Consider the following 12,922-nt stretch of genomic DNA (forward strand, 5'->3'; position numbering starts at 1 on the left):
ACTTTCATTCGAGCATCTTGTAACTTGACATAACGTTTTATTTTGTTTTGTCATTTTTGATTTTTTTATCATGAATAATGTCAATTTAAGAAAAAAATAAGGGATCAAATTTGATAAAGTCCAAACTAATTCGGGACTAGTTTGTGAATTGATCTTTCATCAATCTGCATAGTCTTGCATTGGGACCTATTGGCACCGGACGTGACTTAAAATAGGGTACTTTTGTATTTTAATCCAACCCTTTTCTATTTGGCAAACAAACTTTCTGAAGGTAATTTTGTATTTTAAGGATCATCTAACTTTTAGCATTTCCATTTTAAAAAGTGCATAAAATATCAACATGCAAAAAGTATAGAAAGAAAATAATTACACGTTATTATGAATTTTTAGCATTTCCATTTTAAAAAGTGCATAAAATATCAACATGCAAAAATTATAGAAATAAAATAATAACACGTTATTATGAATATTCCATCTTATAGAAAGCAAAAGTCAAGCTTTGCCTTTCTCCGACACAAAATCAACCAAATATTTTCTTACATTTTCACACTCGATCTTAAAAACTCAGATTGGGTCTATTGTTTAACCGAACCCGGTTTTCTAATTCATAAACAAACTTTTAAATCGTTCCAATCGTTCCATCTTAATATGTGTATACCAAACAAGAAAAGAAAATATAGAAATGAAATGGCATCATGTTATTATATGAATATTCCATTTATAACAGAAAGCAAAAGTCAAGCTTTCTCCAAATACAAACAGTAACACAAACAATTAACAATCCTTTTAAGGGTAATTTCGTCTTTTCATACTCAATCTTCTTCAAAACTCAATATTTGACAAACTCTTTCCTCATCAACACAACCCCCAAAGTAAGACTTCTTCCCAACCAACTCAGCCACCCTCTTCGCCGGACCCGAATCCCGACCCGGCTCATCACCACACCGGACAGCCCTAATCCTCGGCAATGCCTCCGGCACCACCTCTTGCATCATCAATGGCGCCACAACATCGATAGAACCAGCAAAATCTCCGGAGCCATTCTCGCTATAATCGTCTTCAAGATCCAACTTTTTGGGGATCACAATCTCACTAGGAATCTCCCATTTCTTCTTCAGCCGACCCTCGGTCCCACGAGATTTTCCTCCGATGATGTTATCGATTGCCGATCTTTTCCTCAATGATGAAGTGACGGTGGCTTGGTTGTAGCGACTCGGGATCACCCTACCGGGCTTCAATGGCTTCTTAGCAGGAACCGATTGTTCTCCAAATAGTTTCTTTGGGTGAATACTTCCGAGAATCAGATCATCTTTTTTTGTCGGCCTTTTCGATCCGACGGTTGTGATTGCTTGCCGGGGTTTGCCTCTCGAGAACCCAATTCTTTCTTCTTCAATGTCATCTAGTTTCCAAAAACAAGATTGCCTTCTGTTCTGTGTTGATTGAATCGGAGTGGTACCTGATTGTTTTGATTTTGGATTTGTTGTAGACATGATCTCGTTAGGTCCCAAACTAAAACCTCTTCGTTTAATCTTGGTTTTAGGAAAACCCGATTCTTCCATCTTTCTAACTCCCGAATCCTTGTTCTTGAGAGGCTCCACAACCTTAGCAGCGACTGGTTTCCCCTGTTTTTCGAGTCTAATTGCCTCCAATCTTGCATACAACCTACTGATTTCATTCTCGATTTCAATCTCCTCATTGGTTTTCTCCTCCAAATTCTCAAGAACACCTGATTTTGATAACCCAAATGGAAGATTCTTCAAGGGCTTCGACTTGTGAAGGGGGTGATGAACGAAACCAGAGGGTTTCGAGGAGCTAACTGGGATTTGGTTTTCTTTACTGGAAAGCGAAGAATGGATAGAGTCGCAAGAATCGGAAGATCGGTTTACTGTTACTGGTTTCTTCACAAACCACGATGGCGATTTGATGAGATTGTTCGAATTCAAGCTCTCGGAATCAGCGCCATTGTCGAACACTGCATTGTTCCATACCTGTAGATCTTTCTTGTTGATGATTACTTCTTGGTGTTCGCCAAGAACACTCATTTTTACTGGAAGAAAAGAATTTAGGACAGAAATTGGAAAGAGTGTGAGAGAATTGATTGGGGTGGATGGAGGAAGAGGGATAAATCGGGGGAAGTTTGTAGGGTTTTGATTTTGTGACCGTTGAGAAAATTAGACGTTTGAGCATATGCGCTCCTTAGTGTGACGCTCCGATTGTGATTTGAGGGTTAATTAGTAATTATGACTATTATTTACGATTGCGTAAAGTGGGAGTTTTTGATGATGCAACTTGCAAGATTGGTACAAATTATAAAGTTTATTTCTTTTTCTACCCTAGCATTCAACAACTTTACAAATTAGTCCCCTTCTGACTAAATAAGATTGCGTTTGTTGCACGTAGCAACAAGATTGTACAAGTTTTGTAAGATTATTCTATTTGACTTAGTTTTTTTAAATTACTTTTAATTTATCTTTTAGAAAAAGTCCCAAAAGATGTTTGGTAAAAGGAAAATGACTTTTGTAAATGACTTTTCCCATAGAGTAATTTGAGTCTTTTTGAAAAGTCACGATTACCTACCTGACTTTTTCCAACTTTTCACCAGCTAAAAATATTAAATTACCAATATACCTCTCATCTACCCTAAACATGTCTTTTTTTGTCATTTTACATGTAAAAGTTAAACTAAACACTTTAACTTTTGACTTTTTCCCTTCAAAAGCTAATCCAAACACATTTTAAAAAATAACTTTTGTAAAAAATTCTTTTACAAAAAGGACTTTTGCCCCACAAAAACTAAGCCAAACACCCCCTTAATAAGATTGCTTTTGTTGCACATAGCAACAAAACGAGATTGGATAAGCTTTGTAAGACTATTCTTAATATAGAGAATGGTTATGACATTCACAACTTTTGAACATATGAAAGATAGATGAGGAGTCTCTCCCATTTATTCCTATATTTTAGGACAAAGTTGATTAATATTCGTTTAGGTTTTAGTCTTTGTCTATAATATACATCAATCATAACAGTTTTGTTCCCTAATGTTTTGACATGTATGTATAACAAGTGATGCCTAACAAGAAAAGTGATGCTTGTATTTCAACCTTAGACATTTGTTATTGATTTTCACCCTTAGACCCTTGTATTTCAACCTTAGACATTTGTTATTGATTTTCACCCTTAGACCGGAGGGTGTGGGAGGGATGCTTTCCTCACTTTTGTGGGTCATACCCTCATTTCCCTCACTTTTCTTTCTCTCACCTAAAAGCCAAGGAATTGATGGAAAACCCTTCCCTCACTTTTTTTTTAAAATATATTTCATATATATATTATACTCATTTTGTAGGGAATTAAAAACCATGAGTTTTGATGTATATTTTATATTTTTTTAATATGTATATAATTTTATAAATATTAAAGAAGATAAAAAAAAAAACCCTGACCAATAACATGAAAGGAGAGAGTGCGGCACCCCATCTCCCATCTCTTTCACGCAACTTTTTTCCCTCACCCACAGAGTGGTGTGCAGGAGTGAGGGAAGCTCATTTCCCGCACTCACTCCGTCCAGCCTTACAACTAACACACAAATTCATTGTCATAATGCTTTCCTCCTTTGTTTGATTTGTCACTACCTTTAAAAAAGAAACGCTAACGTTTTTAGACAACCGATAAATTTTAGGTGTTGGCCCGTAAAAAACATTATATAGTACAAGAAATCAAATGAGGGCTTTTAATCCGATCTCTCCAAGATACATTATATTTTTTTACATCTAGTCGAAGTCCAATAATAAGAGGTTGCAACAATGGCATCAAACCTTGATTCCTTTATCATTAGTACATCATCGGACTTGAAAAAAAATATTCTTTTATAGTGCCTCACATTTACAAAAGTCAAAGAATATGATGAAAGTAAGCAATTTGTAATCTACTTTCTCCATTTTTTTAAGAATCCCATCAGTTTCAAAAATAAAATCAAGATACATCCAACTCATGATAAGTTGTAGGCTTTCTCCAAATCAATTTTGAACACCATACCATTTTCCTTAACAACTTTAGACCTGTCAAGAATTTGATTGGCCATTAAAGGACCATCTAAAATATGCATTCCCCTAAATAAAAGTTGTCTACACCGATCTCACTACCAAATATATAACATGTTGACATCCTGTTTGGTCGTTTTCTAATATTTTAGCAATAATTTTGTAATAAAAACCTATAATACTACTGATGATTCAGAAACCGGTCAAATATAGCATATCATTTACCTTTGGCTAAGAGCTATAAGAGACTAATTACTATCATTAGGAATACTAGTAGACTTCTCACTTCTTGAACTCCTTCGATACATCAACAATATCTCTGTTTGCATGATCCCAATATTACAAAATCAAATAAAATATCATATGGTTGGGGTGATTTATCTTCACCATAATCCCAATCCACACCCATAATTTTGAAATAGAAATCGATGCATAACCTTGTAATCATATATTAATTCAACAAATGAATCACATGAAATTATGTTTGAAAGTTGAAACTTTGTTTTGGCGAATGTAGATCATAAAGGGCTAAATACCGCATTTTTATTTTTATCACTGCCAAATCCATAGTCCCAATCCCATTAACCTTAATGCCTCTAATATTATTCTTGTGAAGTTTCTATATACTGTATAGTATCCAATATCCAATGAGGTTCATTTAAGTTTTTTTTTTGTCACCCATTACATTATACTACCTCCTTCCAAAATTATAGTCCATCTTTTCTTTTTGGTTTGTCCCAAAATAATAGTCCACTTCTAAAAATAAATAACATTTTTACCTAAATACCCCCTCATTATTACTTAACCAACTAAACATTTAATGAAACATTAAATGCAAAGTAAGGACAAAACTGTCATTTTATTAAATAAAATTAGTGGTAATTAATGCTTTTCTTAATCTGTGGACAATAATATTGGGACGGAGAGAGTATTAATTTTCACCTTTTGTCTAGTCAGTGTAGGCCCTGGGGTGTAGGAGTAGTGTTGTTGTATGAGTGATGCGGTCGTATGAGGCCTCCGATTTTAAGGGGACTCCAAATTTATGGACAAATATGTAGTTATGATGTTGACATTTTCATAAAATATATATTAATGTGTTATCATTAAAGAAAATTAGCAATGTTAGTTTGCTATACAGATAACGTAAAATTTGGATGCAATCTTAAAATAATTTTAATTGTGAAAAAGAATGGCGAAAATCAAAAAAATAAAATCTTATCATAAATTCTATAATTTATCAACAATTTAAGGAAAGTATCTATATAAAAACTTATAAAACTCTCCAAAAAGATCAAACCCTAACAAACCTAATAGCGGTGCCAGTAGATAATTAGTGTTGCTCATCTCTCTCGCCGAAAACTATGGTTTTGTTGTCTTGAATCTTAACAAAGATGATATTCCTGTAAAAATCTATGATCATAGAAGCTGGAACATCTAATGAATGAAAACATGATGTTGTACTGAGTTTACGGGATCTTTGTGTAACATCCCCTTATGACACGTATTACAATATTGTCTGCTTTGGGCTCCTGACACAGAAACTTCCTAAGGGTCACTTATCTTGGAATTGTTTCTCCTGGGTATGCTTAACTGTAGGGTTCTTATGGGATTTTCTACCCTCACGACTTTCAAATGCATTGTGACAAGGAAGGTATCGATAGACCTTATAAGGAAATGCTTTGTTCTCCTTCCACGCCGATGTGAGATTAGGTGCAACCCACCTTCACCTGCAATATGACTCGGTGTCCCTGTCGATCACATCAATCCGTGCCCTAGCAGTAATACCATTTGTAATATCCCTCTCTGGCACGTATCACAATATTGTCCTCTTTAGTGTCTCAACATGAAAACTTCTTAAGGGGTCACCCATCTTGGTATTGCTTCGCTTGGACACACTTAACTACAAAGTTCTTATCAGACCTATTGCCCCCACGGCTTGAAAACGCGTTGTCACAAGAGATGTATCCACACCTCTTATAAAGAAATGCTTCATTCTCCTTCCAAAGCCAATGTGAGATCAGGTGCAACCCAACTTCACTACTTGTAACGTCCCAAAAAGATAGAGTAAAATTTTCATTAAAAAAAAAACTAAAACCCATTCAACGCCATTTCATCCAAAACAATTAGAGTAATAAGTTATAGTTTCAAAACATCATATTGAAAACATCAAGCAAACAATAAAGAAATCTCCATCGGATGCGGTGCAATCAAACCTGGCTCTTCCCATTGCTACAATAACTACCTGGAACATTTAAACTAAAAACCATAAGCACAAAACTTAGTGAGTTTATTAAGATACCACATACACCACATAACAATGGGCCCTTCCCTTGAGGTATATTTCAACCCATATGCATGTCATGGTCTAATCACAGTCTTACAACCACTTATGTTATTGTAGCCCCCCTGCAGTCTTTCCTGTAATGGTCCCCCATAGTCTTTCATGCATTTTCCATGGTCCACCTATGATCTTTCATATAGTTGCCATGGTCCGCTCATGGTTTTTCATACAAAAGTTAGAAAGACAATCTAGCATATCACGACACCAAGTGTCCTACATAGTATAGTGAGAAGAGTCACCTCATTCTCGAAGTAGACTAACATCATAGCTTGGAGCAGTAAAGGATGGAACTACATACCACTTAAACATTAATCAAAAGGTCAAACCTTAGACCACTACCTAAACCAACAAGTTGACCTAAAGTCAATAGTCAATGGTCAAAGTCAACTATATAAACCACCGCGTCGTGGCAAGACTGTGACCAAGCCATGTTCTGGCTTGGTTAAAAAATGCAATGGATCTGCCCACCGTGTCGTTGTCAGCACTTGACCATGCTGTGGTAACGTTGGCAGATCCAAATCTTCATTAACTTCTTAATGTTGGATTAAGTGTCTAAGCCTATAACTATAATTGATATATACTTGAATTGGTAGTAGCACAATCCTTTTGGGTTGCTCTCAAAACTAGCAATTGGACAAGATGACTTTTGGAAAAAGAAGGTTAATTTATTATTTGATTAATAAATTGAGATAATTGATTTATTAATGTATTATAAAAATAATATATTAATTAGAACCATATTATTTAATTAATAATTAATCAAAAATTAATTAGATTTAATTTTGGGATTGTTTTAACTAAAAGTGCAGGGATTGTTTGGCAATTTATTGATAGTTGAGGAAAAAAGCTCTAGAACCTCTCTAGAAGAGGTTGGATGAAAACTTCTAGGAAGGCCCTAGAATTTTTGTCCAAGGGATCTTGGATGGAGGTTCATGGGCTGTTTGGTCCTTAAGCTATGGGATTAGGGTTTCCTCCTAAAACTCTGGCTTTGGCTCTAAGCTACCTCACCTATATAAAGGGCATTAACCTCTCATATTTTTGACCACTTGAAACCCTAGAAGAATAGCCGGAATTTTCAATCCTCCTCTCCTCTCTCCTCTCTCATCCTCTTGCTAAGTCTTGGGTGTGAACCACTAGAGGCGTGACACTTGTGATGCCTGCTCTTAAGGTTTCAAGAAGGCTTGGATTCATTGATATTGATATATAACAATCAAGGTATGTTTTCCTAACCCTATTCGTTGATTTTGAAAATATACTAGTAGGATTAGGGTTTTCCATTGGATGTTCAAAAGTTTTATGTTCAGTTAGAGAAAACACAGATCAAGAATTAGGGTTACATGCACATATAGTTTTTTTTGTTTGTTATGCTCAAAACCTATCAGTGGTATCAGAGCATTGACTTGTTTTCTATTGAATGGATAGCCATCATTTGAATTTGATCAAATAGGGTTTATTTCAATTAAACCCTTTTGGACTAAGGGATTTTTGAAATTAGGGTTTCTTAGGCCCTAAGTTTCGAAAATTAACGAAGGGTTTTAACCCTTTGCCTTGCCCTACAAATTTCGAAATTAGGGTTCCCTTAACCCTCAACAATTTCGGAAAATGTCAAGGGTTGAAATCCTTTCCTTCCTCCCCAAGATAAGCCTTTTTCGAAAATTAGGATTTTGGTAGGGTTATCTCATTTTTGGAAACTATCTTCTTATTTGATTAATTGGATAATTATAAAATTTGATTTATCCTTCCCATGAAAATTTAGGGGGAGAAGATTAGGTTAAATTATCTCGACTAATTTAATTGGATAATCTTCAAATATATTTAATAAATTAATTAAATATTTAATTAATGGATAATTATTAAATCATGTGATTTAATTTTAAAAAATGTTTTAATTTTCGAAATTTAGTAGTTAAACCTAGTATTTTGAAATGTTTAAACTACACCTTATACTATATGTAAAATTAAATGTTTAATATTTACTATATGTATAAGACCAAGTCAGTCGAACCACTAGTACTCCTCATTCACGAATCCGATTTATAAGGGGATATAAGGAAAATGCCTATAAAATGGTAGTTAAATGGGTGTTCACTTTCACCCACCGCTTCCTTGATTGGTGGAGGGTCGTTAGCTGAACAGGTTGGATAGGACAAATAATTCTCATTAATAAGTATAATGAATTATAAAGTAACTAAATTCTTTTATTAAATTCCCAATCTTACTTACTTTCGGAGAAATGTGAATTTGATGCTAATCCATGAAATTTTACATTGCACTTTATAAGTCGTTAAAGGAGCGTGTGTGGTTAACCGACACACTAATAGGGACTAATAAAGAGTGGCAGTGGGTGTCTTGTAAATTATCATTGATTAATGGAGCGCGTGTGTGGCTAACTGGCACATTAAAATGAGATGATAAATGACATCGAGAGTACCAAGCTAATTTTCATGGTTATTCACATCTTGTTTGTGATCCCCGGTATCCCAATCACAAATGGAAGAGCATAATCGAGATTAAACATGTCATTGAATAGTTCAATGAAACTCAAAAGATCTAGGAATTTCATTAAAAACCTAATTCATTCAAATTTCATTTTTCATGGTGAAATTGGCAAATTGTCATTTACCAACATTTATTTATTTCACAGTTAGATTACAACATCCATTTTCTAAGTTGTGAACTATCTAGTTGGATCCTAGCCTTAATATTTCATTTGAGTGTTATATTGAGGATTGTTCTTATCTAACAAAAAACTATCCTTCTTCTCTTTTAGACGTCTACTCCAAATGATGCTTCAAGTTCCTCCTCCAACAACAACTCATCCAACAACAACTTCTATCTATTGAACATCTGCTCGAGGGTTACTTTTGATGGCACCAATTATAACGATTGGATGCGAAACATCAAAATCGCTCTACGTTTCGAGGACAAGGAGTATAACTTGAAAAGGAACTTCTCAAGATTGATGAAACCGAAGCTCCTGCCACATAACTAGTTGAGTACATCATGGTGGCGACTATGACTCCTTAGATACAAAGGTTCTACGAGGATTACTGGCCATACGAGATAAACAAGGACTTGGTGGAAAAGTACCATCAACGAGCTCGTCAAGAAAAGCATGAGGTAGTAAAGTCCCTTATCACTAGCAAGATGAAAGATGGAGAGTCCGTCAGTAGCCACGTGTAAAGAATGCAACGATATGTGGAGTGCTTGCTAAAACTCAATGTGAACTTTGATGAGGAATAAGCTATTGATATAGTCTTGAATTTATTGCCCAATTGTTATGTTCGGTTTATCTTAACTTATCATCTGAACAACCAAGAGATCATATTGGCTCAACTTCAGAACCTCCTGTGAACTACTAAAGCAGGAATGAAGGGAAAAGGTGTTGCCTCCACCTCTATTGTTTCTACTGTCATGGCCATTAGGCAAGGAAAAGGGAAGAAGAGGAAAGGTCCTCTAAAGTAGAATTGGAAGGGAAAGTCCCAAGATGGGTCATCAAGCAATGGACCCGAAGGAAAAGTCAATTCTGACGCTCCCCTGCCTCTGACCCCAAAGAGGATACTTGCTTCTACTGCCACGAGAAAGGATATTGGAAACAAAGCTGCCCTAAATACTTGCAAGATATAAAGGATGGTAAAGTGAAGCCAACCTTGGTAGGTATTTACATTATCTTATTTAAAAACTCATAATATTCTCATTCTTGGGTCTTGATACATGATGTGGTTTTCACATTTGTTATGATTTGTAGGGGCTAAGAAAAAGTAAGGATGTGGATCATGGAAGGATAAACTTGATCATGGGCAATAGGATATTTTCACTTGTTACCAAGATTAAATTTTATAACTTAGTGCTTAGTAGTGGGTTAGGTTTAGATTTCATAAATTGTTGTTACTCGTCAGAGATGACATGAAACATCATTTCATTTCATGCTTTATATAAACAAGGTTTTAGATATTCTTTTGATAATGAGAATGGAATATTTCTACTTTTAAAAATGGTGTATTTTTATTTTGAACCTTTACCTTGTGATAGTGTGTATGAAACTGTGATGATTGTAGACAATTTAGGTAATAGTGTTTTACAAATCGATTCGTCTAATGGTTTAGACAAAGCATGCTTGTGGCATTGTCGTCTTGGAGATGTTAAGAAGAAACACATCGCCCAACTCCAAAGGATGGAGTGTTAGATTCATTTGACTAAAGGTCAAGTGATACGTGTGAGTCTTGTTTTCTAAGAAAGATGAAAAAATCACCCTTCACTGGTTCTAGTGAAAGAGGTGAAGGATTGTTGGATCTTGTACACACAGATGTGTATGGTCCCTTCAGATCCACCACAAGGGATGAAAATTGAATCTATGTGACTTTTTCTGATGATTATATCATATATGGCTATATCTACTTAATCAAGCATAAGTCAGAAACCTTTGAAAAGTTCAAAGAGTTCAAACAAGAAGTAGACAATCAATTAGGCAGGAAGATCAAGATGCTCAGATCTGATAGAGGCGGTGAGTATCTTAGTATCAAGTTCCACAACTACCTTAAGTAATGTGGAATAGTTTCACAATTAACACCTCTTAGGACACCAAAACTTAATGGTGTGGCTGATAGGCATAATCGAACCTTGTTAGACATGGTTCATTCCATGATGATTCGAGCTTCACTTCCAATCTCATTCTGGGGGTATGCTTGAGAGACTTCCGCCCACATTCTTAATCTTGTCCCAATAAAGAAGGTTACCAAAAAACATCACAAGATGTGGACAGGAAAGGTTCCCTCGTTAGCACATATCAATGTTTGGGTCTGTGAAGCTTTCGTTAGACAAGAGACTTATGAATAGCTTGAACCTCGAAGTAAGAGATGTATTTTCATTGGTTACCCACAAAATTCCTTTGGATACTTGTTCTACAGACCTAGTGACAATGTGGTCTTTGTAGCACAAAGGGGAGTCTTTCACGAGAGAGAGCTTATATGCAAAGAGGACAGTGGGAGCACAATTGATCTTGAAAAAAATTCAAGATTCAAATGATAAATCAACCTCTGAAAATTATAGGGCTCAACCTGAGGAAGAAATTCTAGTTGAACCAATTGATGAGTCATTGCCTCTTAGGCGTTCCAGTAGAGTTAGAATGCCACCTGAGTTTTATGGTTTCCATATTACTATAGATGGTGATATGTTTATCAGTGATAGTATACTGGTAAATTTGGATTAACTTTCTAACTACAAGGAAGCAATGACGGGGTCTGAGTCTGCCAAGTGGAAAGAGGGGATGGATAGTAAGATCAAGTCCATGTATGACAACCAAGTTTGAAATTTGGTTGACAATGTAACGGATCGTAATACAGTCGGGTGCAAATGGATCTTAAAGAAGAAGACCGAAATGGATGGAAAGGTACACACTTTCAAAGCTTGAATGGTTGCAAAGGTCTTTACTCAAACCCCAGGGGTTGACTATGATGAGACCTTTTCACCAGTAGCTAAGATTAAATCTATTAGGGTAATGCTAGTCATAACTGTGTTTCACGACTATGAAATTTGGCAGATGGATGTCAAAACCGCCTTCCTTAATGGGAAGCTGGCTGAGGATGTTTATATGAGTTAGCTAGAGGGTTTTGTGGATGCAAAGTATCCTAATAGAGTGTGTAAGCTTGAGAAATCAATCTATGGATTGAAACAAGCTTCTTGCAGATGGAATCTTTGCTTTGACAAGAAAGTTAAAGAGTTTGGCTTCTCTAGAAGTGAAGATGAATCTTGTGTATATGTCAAAGTTAGTAAGAGTATAGTAACCTTCCTGGTATTATTTTTTGATGACATACTTCTTATAAGGAACCATATTCCAACTTCGCAAGAAGTTAAGTCTTGGCTTGGAAAATGTTTCGCTATGAAGGATCTGAGAGAGGTTGCCTATATTCAAGGGATAAGGATTTTGAGAAACAGGAGCAGAAGACTAATTGGACTTAGTCAAAGTACGTATTTGGATAAAGTGTTGAAACATTTTAGCATGGAGAATTCCAAGAAAGGAGAACTGCCTATCTAGAGTAACACCAAACTGAGTAAGACTCAGAGTCCGAGTATTGATGCAGAGACATCAGAAATGAGTCGAGTTCCATATGCTTCCGCCATTGGATCGATCATGTATGCTATGACATGTACTCGCCCTGATGTGGCTTTTTCTTTGAGCATGGTTAGTCGATATCAGGGAAATTGTAACATCCAAATTTTCAAGACCAAAATGTTCATTTTAATATAAAGATTTAGAAAAACATTTAAAAGAAAACATCATCGAGTCTCATCATTTCATAAAACCATAGTCACATGTATCCAAAACCATATCATAAAATAGTAACAATGTCAGAGTACAATCCCAAGAATCTCAAAATGCAGAAATCCTGTGCGTGTGTGATGCGTCGCTACTGTGTCGGCTCCTTCCCTTTCGATGAAGAGGTACCTGAAAACAAAACTGAAAACTATAAGCACAAAGCTTAGTGAGTTCCCACATCATACCACATACCACACATAACACATACTTCCAGGCATATCTGGG

General features: G+C 35.6%; 1 protein-coding gene across 1 annotated transcript; it reads right to left on the minus strand.

Annotated features, from left to right (window-relative positions):
• Window positions 1-698: 698 nt before the first annotated feature.
• Window positions 699-2,202, minus strand: LOC111902157 (uncharacterized). The gene has a single exon (XM_023898017.3). It carries the CDS (start codon window positions 2,040-2,042, stop codon window positions 813-815), a length of 1,230 nt encoding a protein of 409 aa, XP_023753785.1. The 5' UTR covers window positions 2,043-2,202; the 3' UTR covers window positions 699-812.
• Window positions 2,203-12,922: the final 10,720 nt, after the last annotated feature.

The sequence above is a fragment of the Lactuca sativa genome, chromosome 4 (genome assembly GCF_002870075.4).
Source record: "Lactuca sativa cultivar Salinas chromosome 4, Lsat_Salinas_v11, whole genome shotgun sequence".
In the NCBI taxonomy this organism is placed as follows: Eukaryota; Viridiplantae; Streptophyta; class Magnoliopsida; order Asterales; family Asteraceae; genus Lactuca; species Lactuca sativa.

What these genes read in the sequence shown, in the direction of transcription:
- LOC111902157 (XM_023898017.3), bottom strand. Translation starts at nt 2,042, where the DNA reads ATGAGTGTTCTTGGCGAACACCAAGAAGTAATCATCAACAAGAAAGAT.